This window comes from Mastigoproctus giganteus, chromosome 1, assembly GCF_048544385.1.
Source record: "Mastigoproctus giganteus isolate SK-2022 chromosome 1, ASM4854438v1, whole genome shotgun sequence".
Taxonomy (NCBI): domain Eukaryota; kingdom Metazoa; phylum Arthropoda; class Arachnida; order Uropygi; family Thelyphonidae; genus Mastigoproctus; species Mastigoproctus giganteus.
In genome coordinates, this window is record NC_143575.1 from 202,461,053 (window position 1) to 202,480,865 (window position 19,813).

A 19,813-nucleotide genomic window follows, 5' to 3' on the forward strand; every position below is an offset into this window, starting at 1 on the left:
CAGGCAGATATGAAGTTCTCTGAGCAGTGCAGACGGGCTGCAAGAGTAGCTCATGGAGTATTGTCAATGATATACAGGAATTTTTCCAGCAGGGATAAGGAGGTGATTATTCCATTGTATAAGGCGATGGTCAGGCCACACCTTGAGTACTGTATACAGGTCTGGAGGCCTCATTTCAAGAAGGATGTAGAGCTGCTGGAACGAGTACAGAGAAGGGCAACAAGATTAGTGAATGGAACAAAGGGGTGCTCTTACGAAGAAAGGCTTAAGTTTTGCAAATTACAGTGTCTGGAGACTAGGCACCAGCGAGGTGATCTGATAGAGGTGTATAAAGCCTTGAATGGTTTAAGCATGCTCAATGCTGATGGGATTCTTCCTCTAGCTCAGAAAAATCACCTGAGAGGGCATAAATTCAAATTGAGGAAAGACAGATGTAGGATAGACGTGCAGAAATTTGCCTTTAGCCAGCGGATGGTTGGTTGGTGGAACAGACTTCCATCCCTTGTGGTGGAGGTTGATAGCCTAAATAAGTTTAAGGCTCAGCTGGACAGGTATTTTGAACGAACAGAGGGGTGAAGTGGAAGTGGGTTTTTTTTTTTTTTTTTTGGCTGATGCTGCATAAGCTTGCTTTCTTGCATCAAATGCCTCTACTAATGCTAATGCTAACATTGAAAATTCAAAGTGCTACATATGGGAAGCAATAACCCCAGAGCAACGTATCAATTCTGTGGTACTACACTGACAGTGGTAGAGAACGAAAAGGACCTGGGGGTAATTGTGCAGGCAGATATGAAGTTTTCTGAGCAGTGCAGATGGTCTGCAAGAGTAACTTATGGTGTCTTGTAAATGATATACAGAAATTTTTCCAACAGGGATAAGGAGGTGATTATCCTCTTGTATAAGGAAATGGTCAGGCTACACCTTGAGTACTGTATACAAGTCTGGAGGCCTCATTTTAAGAAGGATGTAGAGCTGTTGGAATGAGTACAGAGAAGGGCAACAAGATTATTGAATGGAACGAAGGGTTACTCTTATGAATAAAGGCTTAAGTTTTGCAAATTACAGTGTCTGGAGACGAGGTACCTTCGAGGTGATCTGATTGAGGTGTATAAAGGTTTGAGCATGCTCAATGCTGATGGGATTTTTCCTCTTGCTCAGAATAATCACCTGAGAGGGCATATAAATTCAAATTGACGAAAGACAGATGTAGGATAGATGTGCGGAAGTTTGCCTTTAGCCAGCGGGTGGTTGGTTGGTTGGTTGGTGGATGGAACAGACTTCCATCCTTTGTTGTGGAAATCAATAGCCTAAATAAATTTAAGGCTGGGTTGGACAGGTATTTGGTACAAACGAAGGGGTGAAATGGGAGCGGGTTTTTTTTTTTTTTATTTTTTTGGTTGATGCTGCATAAGCTTGCTTTCTTGCATCATGTGCCTGTACTGATGCTAATGCTAATTAGTTGAATTGTGTTAGCGAAAGTTTTTTTTATCTCATAAGCACAATGTTATAATGGGAAGGACTTCCAAAAAAAGCATATTTTTTTTATATAAAATAGGTTTAAATTAACATAAGGAAATATAAATTCAAAAAAAAATTAGTATATTGTTTCAGACTTTTGCATTAGTTGAAAAACAATGCAAAAATGACAGTGGTGGTCAATTCAGGCAGAAAAGCCTGCATTAAAGAAGGGGTGTAATATTGTGTATTGGTTAATTAAAAAATAAATTTTCTGTTTACATTCCATGATAACTACATAAAGTCAGGGTTCATAAGGTAGGTAGAGGTACAAGAACATTATTGTATTTAGTAGTCATGGTCACTCAAAGTAGAACCACAGTCATTCAAAGTGTACTTTTGTACCCTCACACTTGACCATTCTGCTATAGCTAGAGATGTTGCCCTCCTCATTTGTGAAATAAAGGAATGTTTTTTACAATGACTCTAAATAAAAAATTACGTTGGATTTATTGTACTCTTACTATTGATTTATTGAGGATTGAGATGCTAGGAGAAAACTATTGATATTGGTTTTGAAATTGCATTCATTATAATTATTAGAAAATACATATGGTGGAAAATATATATGGTATTGTTCAAGTGTATCAAAGATTTTCAGAGATTTTGGGGATGCTTCAATACATTTGGTAAGTGTATTCCATGTTAGGACAGATTTTAGATTTGTGCAGAGTTAACAGCTCTCAGAAAATAAAAGCTGTAATCAAGTTTAGAGAAAAACTTAATTTTTTTTAAAACAGATGTCATGACTGCAATATGCATTACCTCGTTTAATACATAGACTGAAGGATAAATTTGACAAAACATTTGACCACCATTCATACTGCTATCGCCCTTCAATGGTGATGAAACATTTTGGAAGAGCACTCAGTGGATTGACTCTGCAGAGAGCCAGGATATTTAAACTGTACACAACTTTGACAAAAGAAAATGTCATATCATATACATATTAAGATTGCATTATGCAAAAATGACAGACCCGATCATTAGAACAGCAGCATGGTAGTTGTATCGTACATCAGTTTCTTGAGGGAGGGAACACTACCAAAAGTATGCACCTCTGTGCTCCTGTGTAATAATCTGCTGTAATGTTTAAATGTGTCTGAATGTGAAATACTTGCACACTTTCATTGAAAAGTGGAGTGTTTGCTTCCGTAAGATGTATTTTAAAATTTTTATTTATTGCTTATCAATCATTTCTTTTACTTTGTATTTTACCCAATGTGGTTCTTATTTAAAATATTATTTCATTTTATTTTTAAACTTAGTAGACTACCATTTCAGTTCGTTTTGTCAAGTTCATGATTGTGAATTGAAATTCATGGAATATCATAATTCCTTGTTCACACAGTACTACAGTCTAATTTATATTTATTTTTTTTAAATGAAATAATGTAGTTGTTAGTAGCTGAACAGCACAAATTTCAAACGTACGAGAACTTATACAAGAAAGTTCTGGAAACATATGAATATCACCTGGAAAAAGAGAGAAATGATGTTGCTGCTTTGAAGGTAGAAATAGCCATGAAGGATGACAAGTTGTTATCATTGAAAGCTGGTTTGCAAGAGGTAAGCATGTAAATTAATTATGTTTTCAAATAGTGATTGCTTTATACAATAAAAATTACCTTGCATTTGCTTTCACTTTATTTTAATATTATTTATTTTGCTACTTCTTTCATATCTCTTGATTTTCTCTAATCAAGACTTTGAATGAGTTATTTTCTTTGTGTTGTGTATGTTATCCATAAAGATTAATACTAATTACTCTTTAACGACACTACAATAAAATCATTTATTATTTAGTAATATATTACATCTTTATCAGAACTTTGACCACTTGTTGGACTAGATTATTCCATGAATCTGTGGATTCAGTGGAGAATTTCAAGGCCTGCTCTATGCAGTAATCCTGTGTTATATTTCATGCTGTTAAAGATTAATATGTGTAGCAGCTTTTCTTGCACAGAACCCTGATATTATTCTCCTTGTTTGAGATTGACCAATTTATGGAAATCACAGTTGGTTTATAAGAAAGTTTGTGTAGACTTCAGTTTGTGTGAGCCTTGGCAATTTTCAATGAACTTCGGATTTTCTCCAATTCTTGCCCTCAACCTGAATTTTTTCTGAGCTTTTAATTTATCATCCTTGAACTTGGGTAGCTTTCTTGTATTTAGATTTTATTATGGCAGTAAACTGGTTTTGTGTGTGTGTGTAAATTTCAAGTTTGGAAGGGATCAGGGCTCCAATAAAAATGCTGTGACATTTAAAATGTGGAAAAGGAAAATGGTACAGGTGAAACCTGTTATAACATGATGCTCGGGTCCAAAGAATCACATCACGATATAAGTGGGATCACTTTAGAAAATTGTAGCCATTTTTCAGCATTCAAACTTCATATGTACTATCAATTTTGCTCATCTTTTTTTTGCGTAATAATTGCAATACTACCTCTAAAAAAATCACACAGAGAATGATAATGGAAATAATGTGCAATTGCATTGTTTCAATCTTTTATTGATGCACTGTACAATAAAGTATTTAAAAAAAAAAACAATATTAATTTTGTTAAACATACATAAACACACACACACACACACACACACACACACACACACACACACACACACACACACACACACACACACACACACACACCTTTTGTCACAAAAACTACGCAGGTGTATTGACTGTTACGTTCACGTTTTGGAATTAACAAATGGTTGAAAATTCGGGAGAAAAAGGAAAACATAATGCACTCAGTGTTCTTTCAAATACTAAGTAGACATTAGCAATCAAACTTTTGCACATTTTAGTCATTACTTTCAAGTCTCATTTTTTAAAAAAAATTATAGAGGATTGATTTTCATTGCATATCTTTGTTTCTTTTTAACAATTTCAATAAGGTGTTTTAACTGTAAAATTGAATGGGAATCCACCTTTTCTGTTTCAAAAAATTGAAGTCCAGTTTGCAAACCAGCAAGCGTCACTGCAATACAAGTCAACAAGTAAAGTTACAAGTGGGTCCTTGCTTGTTGAAGCTTGGTGTGGATGTTTAAACAGGTTTCAAATGAAGCTGTGCTAAATTTCAGTTCAAAATATAGTATGCTTGAGGCACCAGCACCTTTTTTGTGGAGGTCACTTGTGTTATGCAGAATAAATCACAAAAAAATTTCAAAGTTTTAAGTGTTACTGTTGCACAACAGTGAGAGGGTATACCTAGTTAACTTTTGGCAGAGAATGCAAAACTTTGTGTCCAGGCTCAAAAACCTTCACATTTTTTATAATGTGGTCTAAAACTGGCACCAAAAATTTGTTGTGACAAATTTAAGCAAGACTTTTGAAAGTCATAACTTTGAAATAAAAACCTTTGGTACCTTCTTCTTTGGGAATTCCATTTAACATCTGCATGATTTCAGCCTAACTAAATATGAACTGTTATACTTGTTTTCTGGTTGAGATATTTTTCTTCAAAGATAGACTCAAAATTTGAAAGTCAAAATTTGACCTATATTTGGGAAAAATATCTTAATGTGGGACACCTTCAATTCTCTCGTTTTTGCCACCACTAGAAAGAGCAGAGTTTCAGTTACAAGGATCATGGTTTATCTGTTTTGTGTCTTTGCAATTAAGGCCTTAAAATTAAGCCTAATACATCAAGTAGTTTTATGTGCTGTATTGTTATTTTGTGAGATCTTTTTTGCTGCAGAACACTTCCTTAATCCTGCCTAATGTTTAGAATAATCTAGAAATAGAGTATATTCTAGAAGAATACCTAAGAATTATATAATATTCTTGAATTGCATGTATACCAATGCTAGAAGTATAGTAAATAAATTTGATGAATTTGAAGTGTTGGTCAAGACATCAAAGGCGGATATTGTTGGGATAGCAGAGACATGGTGTCACACAGATATAAGGAATGCAGAACTGGAATTTGGGGAGTAAAATGTGTACAGAAAGGATAGACAGGATAGGAAGGGAGGAGGTGTTATGCTGTTAATTAAGAAAAACAAAATCAAAAGAAGTGCATCCAGTTGATATAGATGAACAGTGCACTGTTGAGTCAGTTTGGTGTGACATAAGCACTGCGAAAGCAAAAATAAGAGTAGTGTGTTATAGGCTTAATGACTGGAATGAGTGCAATGAACAATGAACTATTGTACAGAGAAATAGAGTGGGCTAGTAAATCAGAATGTCTTATAATGGGGGATTTTAACTTCCCAGATATTGACTGGAACTTGTGGGTTGATCACTCACACACTATTAAAACTTTTGTGGATTTATTGGATGATAGTTTTTTGCAATAGCATGTTCGAGAGGCAACCAGAGAGGGTAGTACTCTTGATTTGGTTATCAGCAGTGATCATTCTTGTATTAAGAATTTGCTAGTATGAATCAGAGCTGTACTACTCAATATGTTCTACATTGATAATAATATTAGTAAAGTAATAAGAGGAGTTTACCTCAATATAGTGCGTAGAACATTTCCGTATGATACCCTCCAGAAATTAAAACGGAAAAAACGAAAAAATCGACAACTTACTGGTACATTAGAGTAAAATATAAATAATTAAATAATCAATTTAACACAATTCAAATCAATTTAAAACAATTAAAAATCAAATTAACGCAATTAAAAGAATCTAACGAAAATACGAATATAACGAAGAAGGAAAATCGTTTTGAATATTTTCGAGGAAGGAAAATCGTTTGGAATATTTTAATTTGATTTTTAATTGTTTTAAATTGATTCGAATTGTGTTAAATTGATTATTTAATTATTTATATTTTACTCTAATGTACTGGTAAGGTCTCGATTTTTTTCGTTTTTTCCGTTTTAATTTCTGGAGGGTATCATACGGAAATGTTCTACGCACTATATTGAGGTAAACTGCTCTTATTATTTTACTAATATTAAGAATTTGCAGATAAAGGAACCACTAGGTGGCAGTGATCACAGTGTACTGATGTGGGATTTACTTAAAGTTATAATTACCATCAGGGGTAAAGGAAAGGATTTTTGCTTCTGTAAAAGTGAGTACAGTGGTCTCACACAGTTTTTAAATTCTGTACAGTGGGATCAACTGACAGTGTTACCAACAGTAAATTCTAAGTGGGAAGTATTCAAGGAATTAATCGTGGATGCTACTAAACATTTCATACCTATTAAGAAATATTGTTCAAGGTTTAGGCCTAAATTGTTATCAAATGAACTAATGAGACTCATGACAGAGAAGAAAAATGCATGGGATGCATATAAATTATCAAGCGACTCAGAAGCCTAGGGCAGATATAAGCTAGTCTGTAATCAGGTCACAAAGAAGGTTAGGCAGGCGAAGGCAGATTATGAGAAATCTTTGGCAAAACATTCTAAGAAAAACAGCAAGGATTTCTTTACTTATATAAACTCTAAAAGGAATCTGATTGGTCCACTTGATATCGATGGTTCTTCTGTTGATGATCCTGCTCAGATAACAAACAAACTGAATGAGTATTTTGCATCTACATTCACACATGAGGTTTGAAAATGGCAGAAGGTTATCAAATTGTAGCAGAGTACTTAATGATTTTGTAATAACAGAGAGCAAAGTGGAGGAGAAATTGTTGAAGTTAAACATAAGAAAGGCACCTGGGGTGGATGGGATCTATCCAGTTATATTAAAGGAGACGGCAAAGCAACTAAGCAAACCCTTAGCCATTATTATGAGAGCATCCTTGGACTCAGGGGAGGTCCCCACGGACTGGAGATGTGCAAATGTATCTCCAATTCACAAAGGGGGATCTTCTGTTCTGGGTAAAATAATGGAGTTAAAGATGCATTGCAGGATCATCTAGACAAGACTGCAGCAGTAATTCAGATACAGCATGGGTTTTTATGGGAAAGTCTTGTCTGACAAATTTGATAGGATATTATGATGTGGTTACAAAGGAACTGGATGCAAAAAATAATTTTGATATCATATACTTGGATTTCATGAAAGCTTTTGATACAAATTGGAGCAGAATGGTATTAAAGGTAAGTTGCTACAATGGATAAAAGGATGGTTGAGTGTAAGAAGACAGAGGGTGGTAATTAATGGGTGCTGCTCTTGGTGGACTAATGTTATTACTGGAGTCCCACAGGGTTCGGTGTTGGGTCCTCTGTTGTTTTGTATATTTATCAATGATATTGATGAAGCTATATCAGGCTTAGTGTCGAAGTTTGCAGATGATACAAGGTTGGCAGGGCTGTTAATGACAGTAATGGCAGTGTGCTACTGCAACAGGATCTAGATAATTTGGGCAGATGGACTAAGAAGTGGCAACTGAAGTTTAACCTTGACAAATGCAAAGCACTGCATATGGGTAGAAGTAACCTCAGAGAAACATATCAATTGTGTGGTACTACACTTAAGGTGTTAGAAAATGAAAAAGACCTGGGAGCTATTGTGCCAGATGTGAAGTTTTCTGAGGAATGCAGACAGGCTGCCAGGACAGGTCATGGGGTTTTGTCAATGATATGTGGACATGTGGACATGTGTATATGTAAAGGGCGGCTCCTAGAACGTTTGTTCAACTCCACCTCGTATCTCTGTGAAGAACAGTAGCACTACAAATGGGCCAGATATGTGTGTGACGTCTGTTTGTGTGTATTATGTGTGTGTTTTGTTGTTCTGTTCTAGCCGCTTGGCTACCCAGAAGCATCAGTCACCTGGACAGATGATTCTGGGTACTCGTCCACACCACGGGAAGGTGGGCCAGTCCATGTAAAGCACGTACTGTCTCAAGAGAGACTCTGACCCACCTAATGTTGTCAGAAGGTAGGCCAGGATCCTCTGGGGGCCCATTCCAGAGGGGAAGAAAAAAAAAAAAAAAAAAAGGATCACCCGTGGTGCTGGATTTGGAACCAAAATTATTAAAATAAAACATTTATGTAACTGAAAAAAAAAAAAAATAAAATAAAATAAAATAAAATTAAATTAAAATAAAATATTTGTCAATGATATATAGGAATTTTGCTAGCAGGGAAAAGGAGTCCCTCTGTATAAGGCAATGGTCAGTGATTGTCCCTCTGTATAAGGCAATGGTCAGGCCACACCTTGAGTACTGCGTACAGGTCTGAGTCCTCATTTTAGGAAGGATGTAGATTTGCTTGAGCATGTACAGAGAAGGGCAACAAGATTGGTGAGAGGAATGAAGAGATCCTCTTACCAAGAGAGGCTTAAGTTCTTCAAATTGCAGTGGCTGGAGACTAGGCACCTGCGCGGTGATCTGATTGAGATGTATAAGGTCTTGAATGGGTTGAGCACGCTGAATTCTGATGGGATCCTTCCACTTGTTCAGATTACGAATCTAAGGGGGCATAAATTCAAATTAAGAAAAGACAGATGTAGAATAGATGTGCGGAAATTTGCCTTTAGCCAGTGGGTGGTTAATTGCTGGAACAAACTTCCAGCAATTAACTTCCACAATCTGTCGTTGTGGAAGTTGATAGGTTAAATAAATTTAAGCAGGAACTGGACAGGCATTTGGAGGGAATGGAGTGATATATATATATTTTTTTTTTTGGCTGATGCTGCATAAGCTTATACACCTGCTTTCTTGCATTACATGCTACTACTACTACTAATTCCAAAAAAGCTGATGAACATTCTACAACTCTAGAATATTCTAGAATCATACAAAAAAACATATAAATAGCTGATATTTTAACCATGCTGTTATTAATGTGCTTTATCTTCATAACAAACAATTTGTTTATTTTGTTCCCCTATTTTTTATTGTTTGACTGTAATAAAGTTAAAGTTTTCATTGCTTGTGCAGAAATGTCCATTTACTAGTCAGCATGAAAGCCATGGAATCAGAAGATTTTGCTGGAGAAAAGCTGGACTCGTGCACCATCTTTTTTTTTGATTTGGTAGTTGTTGGCGCATCGGCTTCTGTGACCATATTGCACCTCCCAAAGTTTTTTTTGCAGTACTTTGATCCAAGCCCGAAGCGGGAATCGAACCCACGACCTTTGGGTTGCCGGGCAGGTACTTTACCCACTCGGCTAGCCCGGTCGGCTCGTGCACCATCAGTCATATGGATAATTCTAAATGTCATGTGCTATCCTATACACACAATACTGGGTTAAAATTATTTAAAGAATTTGAATTTGAAGTACAATAGCTGATAGATTGACATTGTGGATTAAAACTGGGTGATGAAGACGCAATTTGTAGTAGCAGTAGTGGCATGTGATGCAAGAAAGCAAGTGTATGAGCTTATGCAGTATCAGCCAAAAAAAAAAAAAATCACACCATTCCCTCCAAATGCCTGTCCATTTCAAGGCCTTATACACCTCAATCAGATCACCGCACAGGTACCTAGTCTCCAGCCACTGCAATTTGCACAACTTAAGCCTCTCTTGGTAAGAGGATCCCTTCATTCCCCTCACCAATCTTGTTGCCCTTCTCTGTATACGCTCAAGTAAATCTTCATCCTTCCTAAAATGAGGCCTCCAGACCTGTATGCAGTACTCAAGGCATAGCCTGACCATTGCCTTATACAGAGGGACAATCACCTCCTTTTCCCTGCTAGCAAAATTCCTATATATCATTGACAAAACCCCATGACCTGCCCTGGCAGCCTGTCTGCATTGCTCAAAAAACTTCATATCTGACTGCACAATTACTCCCAGGTCTTTTTCATTTTCTACCGCCTTAAGTGTAGTACAACACAGTTGATACGTTTCTCTGGGATTACTTCTACCCATATGCAGTACTTTGCATTTGTCAAGGTTAAACTTCAGTTGCTACTTCTTAGCCCATCTGCCCAAATTATCTAGATGCTGTTGCAGTAGCACACTGCCATTACTGTCATTAACAACCCTGCTAACCTTTGTATCATCAACAAACTTTGACATTAAGCCTGATATACCTTCATCAATATCATTGATAAATATACAAAACAACAATGGACCCAACACCGAACCCTGTGGGACTCCATTAATAACATTAGTGGAGTCCCACAAGAGCAGCATCCATTGATTACCACCCTCCGTCTTCTCCCACTTAACCATCCTTTTATCCATTGTAGCAACTTACCCTTAATATCATTCTGCTCCAATTTGTACAATAGTCTTCCATGCGCAACAGTGTCAAAAGCTTTCCTGAAATCCAAATATATGATATCAAAATTATTTTTTGCATCCAGTTCCTTTGTAACCACATCATAATACCCTATCAAATTTGTCAGACAAAACTTTCCCTTAACAAACCCATGCTGTGTCTGAATTATTGCTGCAGTCTTGTCTAGATGATCCTGCAATGCATCTTTAACCAGTGACTCCATTATTTTACCTGGAACAGAAGTTAAAATAACTGGCCTGTAATTACTTGTGTCACCCTTCGCTCCCCCTTTGTGAATTGGGGATATATTTGCATGTGTCCAGTCCTGGGAACCTCTCCTGAGTCCAAGGATGCTCTCATAATTATGGCTAAGGGTTTGCTTAGTTGCTTCGCTGCCTCCTTTAATATAACTGGAGAGATCCCATCCACCCCAGGTGCTTTTCTTATGTTTAACATCAACAATTTCTCCTCCACTTTGCTTTCAGTTAGTACAAAATCATTAAGTATCCTGCTACAATTTGATAACCTTCCGCCATTTTCAAACCTTAATAATAATTCCTCATGTGTGAATGTAGATGCAAAATACTCATTCAGTTTGTTTGCTATCTGAGCAGGATCATCAACAGTCGAACCATCGATGTCAAGTGGACCAATCAGATTCATCCCCTTACTTTTAGAGTTTATATAAGTAAAGAAATCCTTGCTGTTTTTCTTAGCATCTTTTGCCAAGGATTTCTCGTAATCTGCCTTCGCCCGCCTAACCTCCTTTGTGACCTGATTACAGACTAGCTTATATCTGCCATAGGCTTCTGAGTCACTTGATAATTTATATGCATCCCATGCATTTTTCTTCTCTGTTAAGAGTCTCATTAGTTCATTAGATAACCATTTAGGCCTAAACCTTGAACAATATTTCTTAATAGGTATGAAACTTTTAGTAGCATCCACGATTAATTCCTCGAATGCTTCCCACTTAGAATTTACTGTTGGTAACATCGTCAGTTGATCCCACTGTACAAAATTTAAAAACTGTTGGAGACCACTGTACTCCCCCCCCTACGGAAGCAAAAACCCTTTCCTTTACCCCTGATGGTAATTAAATCTTTAAGTAAATCCCACATCAGTACACTGTGATCACTGCCACCTAGTGGTTCCTTTATCTGCAAATTCTTAATACACGAATGATCACTGCTGAATAACCAGATCAAGAGTATTACTTTTTCTGGTTGCCTCTCGAACATGTTGCTGCAGAAAACAATCATCCAATAAATCGACAAAAGTCTGACTAGTGTGTGAGTGACCAACCACAAGTTCCAAACAATATCTGGGAAGTTAAAATCCCCCATTATAAGACATTCTGATTTACTAGCCCACTCTATTTCTCTGTACAATTGTTCATTGTACTCATTTGAGTCATTAGGCCTATAACACACTTTTACTCTTATTTTTGCTTTCGCAGAGCTTATGTCACACCAAACTCACTCAACAGTGCACTGTTCATCTATATCAACTGGATACACTTCTTTTGATTTTATGTTTTTCTTAATTAACAGCATAACACCTCCTCCCTTTCTATCCTGTCTATCCTTTCTGTACACATTGTACTCCCCAAATTCCAGTTCAGCATTCCTTATATCTGTGTGACACCACATCTCTGCTATCCCAACAATATTCTCCTTTGATATCAAAATCAAACATCACGAAGTTTTACTTTTGACAAAATTTGAATTTTTGCAGCGTTCATGTTGCAATCCTTTCGAGAAGAAAAATCATATGGTGAAAAAAATTTGCAACCAATTGATTTGTCAATGGCAGACTACCTGAAGGACCTAACAAAGGGAGACATAAAACCAGACCGGAAGCTGTGCCCATCATTCTGAAAAGAGTCTAACCGCCGAAAAGTAGCAACAGGAACGTCAACCATCAACTTCATCTTGATCAGACCTTGATGACAAAATGCATGTGACTGAAAGCTTGAACACAAGTTTGATGGCTATTGGTATTTCTCCTCTGGAATTTCAGCGAATGGCTGAGAGACTCGCAAGGCTATGCCAAAAGGAAATCAAGTCAAGTACAATATGTAATTGCCAATGACACTAGACCGCCAGGTGGCCGGTAGTACAAGTTGATGGTAAATTGTGCTCTCTAAAGTAACTTAAATTTAGTAAAAAATCTAGGTTATTGCCCAATATGATAGATATCATCTTATAATGGATGCTAAATGCTTTCCAATCATACAGGTCACGGAGGCACTGGACTTATAGCAGATAAGTAACTTTTAATTTTAATTTGTGTTTGAACAATTTTGTTAAAGCCGAAGCAAACTACAGCCATTGTCTGACCGGCTGAAGGTCACTGGTGTGAAGGTAGCTTTTTGGTCGCTATATTGCCTTCGGCAGTAGTTACCCGCCCGCAACCTACTGTAGTTAACTGAATAGACTTGAAAGCTATTGTCCTTCCTACGACTCTACTGCAGAATAGTAAACTGACTACCCTTCCCCAATTAATGCTTGATTTGGCATCTGCTGCTTATAGCTCTGCATAATGGCTGGAAAAGTAAATGCACATTGTAGAGCTTCACTGCATTCCTGCAGGCAACCGCACCAGTCCTCGGGGGAAGAAAACTCGGAGGGGGTTCCCCTCCGAGTTTTCTAGAAACAAAATTTGGACCACGAAACAACAGGCTTCTGCGGCAAATGAACCCGGCATACCTGCCGCAGACAACTCTCCCAGCGGCGACGATGCTGATTGTAATGGGGTGAACAACGATTGTGCTCCCGCAGCATCCACGAAGAGACTTCCTACCCTCAAGAAAAAGGTTCTCAAAAGACCCGAAGCATCTGGTTCACTCCCCCCTAAACAATGGGAGGATGAAGAGGAATGGGATGAAATGCCGAATTTATTCAGCAAAGATTTTCCCAACCTGAAAATTATACACAAACTGACGCGCAAAATGGAATACTGCCTCCGTAGCAAAAACAGCAACGTCACCAGGGCCGTATCATTACAAATTTCGCGCTGCTGGGTCTCTTTAGAGAAGAAGTTATATGAGGTCATTATAGAAAATGAACAGCTGAAGGCCACCAATGTCCAACTCCAACAAACTAATAAAACTCTATCTAAAGTAACCAAAAATCCAACTATATCAGCTCTGAATACCGGGCTACCTTCCAACCAAGCTTCTGATGAAGATACTCGGCACCAGTTGTCTTATGCTGCCATGCTCAAACTACCTCAGATCCCCACCACACAGAACAAGCATATGCTGATTATAAAAGCTAGAGAAGGGTGCGACATCCCAGATAGCGATGGAGTAATGGACACCATCCTAAAGAAGATAAAACCAAAATTAGACAATCTCCAAATCAAAGCATTTGCAAAATTCGCGACGAAGGGATAATATTGGAAGCAGCCACTAAGTCAGATCTAGAACAGATCAAGTCTTGTAGCACAGCTGAAGATCTAACTCTTACCTTTGAAACCCCTAAACTCAGGGGACCAAGTTTAATTGTGTTTGATGTAGATGGCTCAATCCAGAAAGTTGACCTACTGGAGGAAGTATATAAAACAGAAATCTCTTTGAATCCATGAGCAAAGAAGAAGCCATTAAGGAGATGAAAATTAAATTTTCCACCAATGCACGGACTCGTGGTGGACTTAATTGGGTTATAGAAGTGTTCCCCAGGATAAGGAAATTCCTACACAGCCAGGATAGAATTTTTCTGGGCTGGTCATCCCACAGATTCAGGAGATTTTGTACCAGTCCTGAAATGCTACAAATGTCTTGGTTATGGGCATACCTCTGCTAAGTGTCCTAAAACACAACCAATATGTGGGCATTGTGCTGAGGCAGGGCATCTCTACAAGGACTGTCCCAACAAAGCCTCGCCTCCTAAATGTTCAAATTGCAAAGCAATTAACAAACCCTACGATCACTCTGTGCGGGATGGAGCATGCCTTGTATATAGAAGAGAAGCAGATATAGTACGCAATAAGACTATGGAAAATAGGATGCTCAACCCCTCCCCTCTCCCAGACTTCTTATAGCTCAGATCAATGGCCAAAAATCCATCTCAGTGGCAACACAGCTTCATCCTCTAATGGACGAGTTTAATCTAGATATTCTTCTCCTTCAGGAACCATACTGCATCCGTGGAAGGGTCTCTGGTTACCTCCTGGCTTTCAGGAAAATCCAGACGACAAACCAATTGTGCCTCGCTGCTATCATTGTCCGCAATCCAGACCTAACAGATAGAATCACTCTGCATTCCCCACCTAGCGGGGGCTACAATAAAAGGCAACTTCGGCCGTATTGCAGTCCTAACAGCATATTTCCAATTTGGTACAGATATCCTCCTGCACATAGCTCGACTGGAACAAGCTCTTGACCTCCTGGAGAACACTGATGTCATTATAGCAGCAGATTCGAATGCCCGGTTGACACAATGGTTCAATACCTCTACCGATGCAAGAGGAGACATGTTAGATGAATTCATCGCCTCACATGGCCTTGAAATCATCAACAGACCAGGACTACCAACCACCTACTCTTCGGGAACTGGAGAGTCTAACCTGGACATCACACTGAGTACTTCTTCTCTTCGCAATAGACTCCTTCATTGGCAGGTACATGACACGGCCACTACTAGTGACCATCGCCTCATCACTTACAGTGTCACCGATTCTACCCTTCCTCGTCAAGTGCCTATCCAGGATATTGTAAGATTCTCTACTAAAACAGCGAACTGGGACCAGTTTGACAATGTAATTCAAGATGTTCTTCATGACCCAGCTATCAACTGTTAGATGAATTCATTGCCTCACATGGCCTTGAAATCATCAACAGACCAGGACTACCAACCACCTACTCTTCGGGAACTGGAGAGTCTAACCTGGACATCACACTGAGTACTTCTTCTCTTCGCAATAGACTTCTTCATTGGCAGGTACATGACACGGCCACTACTAGTGACCATCGCCTCATCACTTACAGTGTCACCGATTCTGCCCTTCCTCGTCAAGTGCCTATCCAGGATATTGTAAGATTCTCTACTAAAACAGCGAACTGGGACCAGTTTGACAATGTAATTCAAGATGTTCTTCATGACCCAGCTATCAACTTCTACCAATCAATGAACAGTGTGCAGAAAACACTTTGTGCAGAGTCTGCTCCTCAAAGCTTCAGAGGCTTCCATGAAAAAATGTTCCAGGAACCCATGATCTGTACCATGGTGGTCGCAGGAACTCACTAACCTGCGCAATTCTCTGAAGCGTGCTCGCAAAGAGTACCAACGCAACAGAAGGACTGAACCTGCTCACATCGTAGAACAGTATAGAGACCGATTCAAAGCAGTCCACCGTGAATATACTAACAAAATTTACCATGCCAAGCAAAGCTCCTGGCGTTCCCTTGTCGAGACTGAGGGGAACCGGAATCCGTGGGGTTTAGTCCACAAACTCGTGAGGAATAAGCTGGGATCCATGGATGTCATACACTCTGTCCGCTCTGATGACTCATCTGTGCAGTCTCAGATGAGTCATACACTCTGTCCGCTCTGATGACTCATCTGAGACTACACACTGGGAAGATACAATCAACTGGATTCTGGATGAACTAATAACACCAACTCTGACACTGACATCCACAGGAGATAGCAGTACAAAATTCCAGCTTCCAGCCATTCACAGAGGAGGAAGTCGATGCAGCAATTAAAAAAATCAAAAAAGGTAAAGCTCCTGGTCTGGATTTTATTGAAGGCGAGACTGTGCAACGTCTCTGGGCCATAGCTCCAATGATACTTCTTCAGCTCTTCAACACCTGTCTGAATGAGAGTAACTTTCCATCACGTTGGAAGCATGCTAATCTGAGGCTCTTACCTAAAGGATCCCACAGGTACCTCCAAGGCATATCACCCGATTGCACTGCTTCCCATTCTCAGCAAGGTTTTTGAGAGACTGCTGCTCTCCCACTTCCAACCCCAATATGAAGCCAGTGGTTTGGCATCCTCGCTTCAATTTGGATTCAAACAAGGGTGCTCCACAATTGATGCTCTATCTAAAACCCTCAAAGTTGCAGAACAGTCGGATGTAACTTATGTACTGGCAATCTTCATTGACTTCAAAGGAACTTTTGACACAGTGTGGTGGCCAGGCATTCTTCAGTCTCTAACTGTACCTGGAATTTCTACCACTGCCTCAAAAGCTACTTCTCTAACCACAAGGTCGGCATCAAAACAAAATATCACTGCATCACCCGACATCTAACCCGAGGCTGTCCCCAGGGCTCCATCCTGGGGGCCAGCTGTCTGGAATATGATACTCGACGACTGGCTCCTGAGGGACTACCCACACACTACTCGGGTTTCTTATGCCGACGACATGGTTATCATCATCGAGGGCCCACCCACGCTACCATAGAAACCCAGGCTACGGTTGTTCTCTCTGCTCTGTCCGTGTGGGCCACGGAAAATAAACTCTGTCTCCACTGAGAAGAGCAAAACCCTCCTATTAAAAGGCAAACTGGAATTCTACAAACCTCCTACTATACGTTTTAATAGCCGCCCACTGAAAAACTACCATTTGGTGAAGTATCTAGGAGTAATTTTGGACGACAAGAGAACTTTCATCCTCCATATCCAAGCTATCAAAGAAAAGATAAAAAATTACATCACTATGTTAGCACGCTTTACCCTCAAGGACTGGGGTCTTAAAGGACCAACTCAACGTCTTTTATACTCAGCAGTATTTATACCAATTGTCACATATGGAGCTGCAGTATGGTACCACCGAATGACTTTAGTGCATGCTCAACGTAAAATTCAGCAAATTCAACAACTTATGCTACTACAAATGACCCGCGCATGTAGAACGACATCAAATGCCGCCCTACAGCTATCTACAGGCCGCCTCCCCTTGGACCTCCATTAAGAAGAATAAGGAAGTTGAATTCCTCACTATTCAAACCCGTACCGATCAAACAGGAACATAAACGTGTGTGGCTAGAATTGATAAACCTATGGCAAACCCGCTGGAATAACTCCAACTGTGCAACTACTAAACTTTTCCTTCCTGAGGTAACCTACATCAACAAACAACGTTCCACTTGGTTCTTCCCTAATGTCTATGCTTCCTTCCTATTAACTGGCCACGGGTCCTTCAAGAGACGCCTTCTAGAGTTCGGCCTAGTCGAGGATGCCCTCTGTACCTGCGGAGAACCTGAAGACTGGGATCACGTGATGCACTCATGCAACGTATACTTAGGTCTAAGAATCCAACTACTCCTAGACCTCCACACTACATCACTTCGGCCAGAAGCCAAGTTATTGGAATCTAATGATGCTTTCTGTGCACTGACCAGTTATGCCAACAAGGTCTTTCGTCGTCGCTGGCATCACCTGCAACTCCCGAACACTACTCCTGGATAACCTCCTCTAGACAGCAACTGATACCCAGCACCGGAAACTTCCAGACATGAAACTGCAAATTGCGGCCAGCCCTGTCGATGCCGCTTTGTGATTCTCCATTGTGACGATCCTGGATTCTTTAATTTGAACTCTACCTATTCTTTTCTTTCTACCCACAGTCTTTCTTCAGGACTCCCACAACTGCACCTAGCACTCTTCCTGCTCCTTTTCGCCTGGGAGGATGCCTACGTTCTGTCATCTTCGCTATCTTGCCTGTCTTCCACTTTCCTGTCTCTTCTCTGCTCTTTCCTTGGCCTTCCCCACTCTCGCTTCTGCAGGAGTGTGGACGACCTGCCAGATGTCTTTTATTCCCTGGTCTGGCTCCTCGTGCCAGTGGACGGATGCTGGGAGGCTCCTTCCTGGTGATCGCGCCTCCCAGTAACGAAGAGGCCAGTCAAACAACACAAACAACACACTACTCACACATAACCCACACTGACTGGCTTTGCTATGTTAACAGAGTATTTAACGCGGATTTGTGGGAAACCACGGGAACCGCATAACAATAACACTATGTCCACTATATGTAATTGCCAGTAAAATTGCATCTATTGGTGGCTTGGATCCAAATGACATCATGGAGCAAAGTGCAAGTCATCAGTGTGGAAATTGCTTAGATTACAATGAAGTGTTGAAAGAATTGAAAGAAAAGTTGATGGTATCAAGTCATTCAGAAATACTTCAAATATTAACACTAGCTCCAGTTAGTTGGTCCATAAAGAAAACAATGGAAGAGTTTAGCATCTCAGAAAGAATGGTCAAGAAAGCTAGAAAACTTAAAGCAGAAGAAGGAATCATGGCCATACCTGGAAAAAAAGCAAGGAAAAAAGCTTAATGAGCAAGTAAAGCAAAAGGTGATGGAATTTAGTCGGATATGCTCTGGAAAGAAAGATTACATTTTTATTAGAAATGTAGATGGAATAAAAATGCAAATGCAAAAGCGACTACTACTCAGCAACTTGAAGGAAATGTTTATAATTTATCAAGATAGAAATGAATCTGACATTGAACTTCGACCCAAGTGGTGTGTCACAGTTGGTGCACCAGGAACACATTCTGTATGTGTATGCACAATCCATCAAAATGTCAAGTTAATGCTAGCAGCAAGTCCTGTTGAATGTGATTACAAGGTTCTCATTGGTGACTGCCTTCAACATGACACAATTACAGTGCATGTTTTTCTAACCAACTTAATTGAATATTTGAAGAGTTTCATGACAGGAATCAGGCACATTTACTACATCAGTGATAGTTCTGCAGCTCAATACAAGAATTTTATTAACTTGTGTCATCATCAGAAGGATTTTGATATCATATCAGTGCTGAATGGAATTCCTTTGGCACTAGCCCTGGCAAGTCACCATGTGATGGAATTGTAGGAACAATAAAACGATTGACAGCATGTGCAAGTCTCCAGTGCCCAATTTAAAACCAAATCCAGACACCAAGAAACATGTTTGAATTTTGTGACAAGCATGTGACTGGAATAAAATTCTGTTTTGTTTCTAAAGAGGAAATTGAACAAGTAAGGCCATTTCAAGAGAAGATTCATAGATGGTCATACTATTGCTGGAACAAGAGAAAATCATCACTTCATTCCTATTGATGCAAGACAGATTTGTGTTTGCAGAGTATCAAATGACACACTATCATCATTTGTAGCTCATGTAGATCAGACTAGTGAAACCAATATTCAATATGTGCCAATTGCTAATTTACAACCTGGCCAATAAATTGCCT

General features: G+C 39.2%; 1 protein-coding gene across 1 annotated transcript in view; it reads left to right on the forward strand.

Annotated features, from left to right (window-relative positions):
• The window catches only part of LOC150091453 (uncharacterized), a 149,223-nt gene that overhangs the window by 83,855 nt on the left and 45,555 nt on the right, over positions 1 to 19,813 (forward strand). The window contains exon 6 of the mRNA XM_090390379.1: positions 2,914 to 3,084. Within this exon, the coding sequence (XP_090246505.1) occupies positions 2,914 to 3,084 (171 nt within the window). The remainder of the gene's footprint in view (positions 1 to 2,913; positions 3,085 to 19,813) is intronic.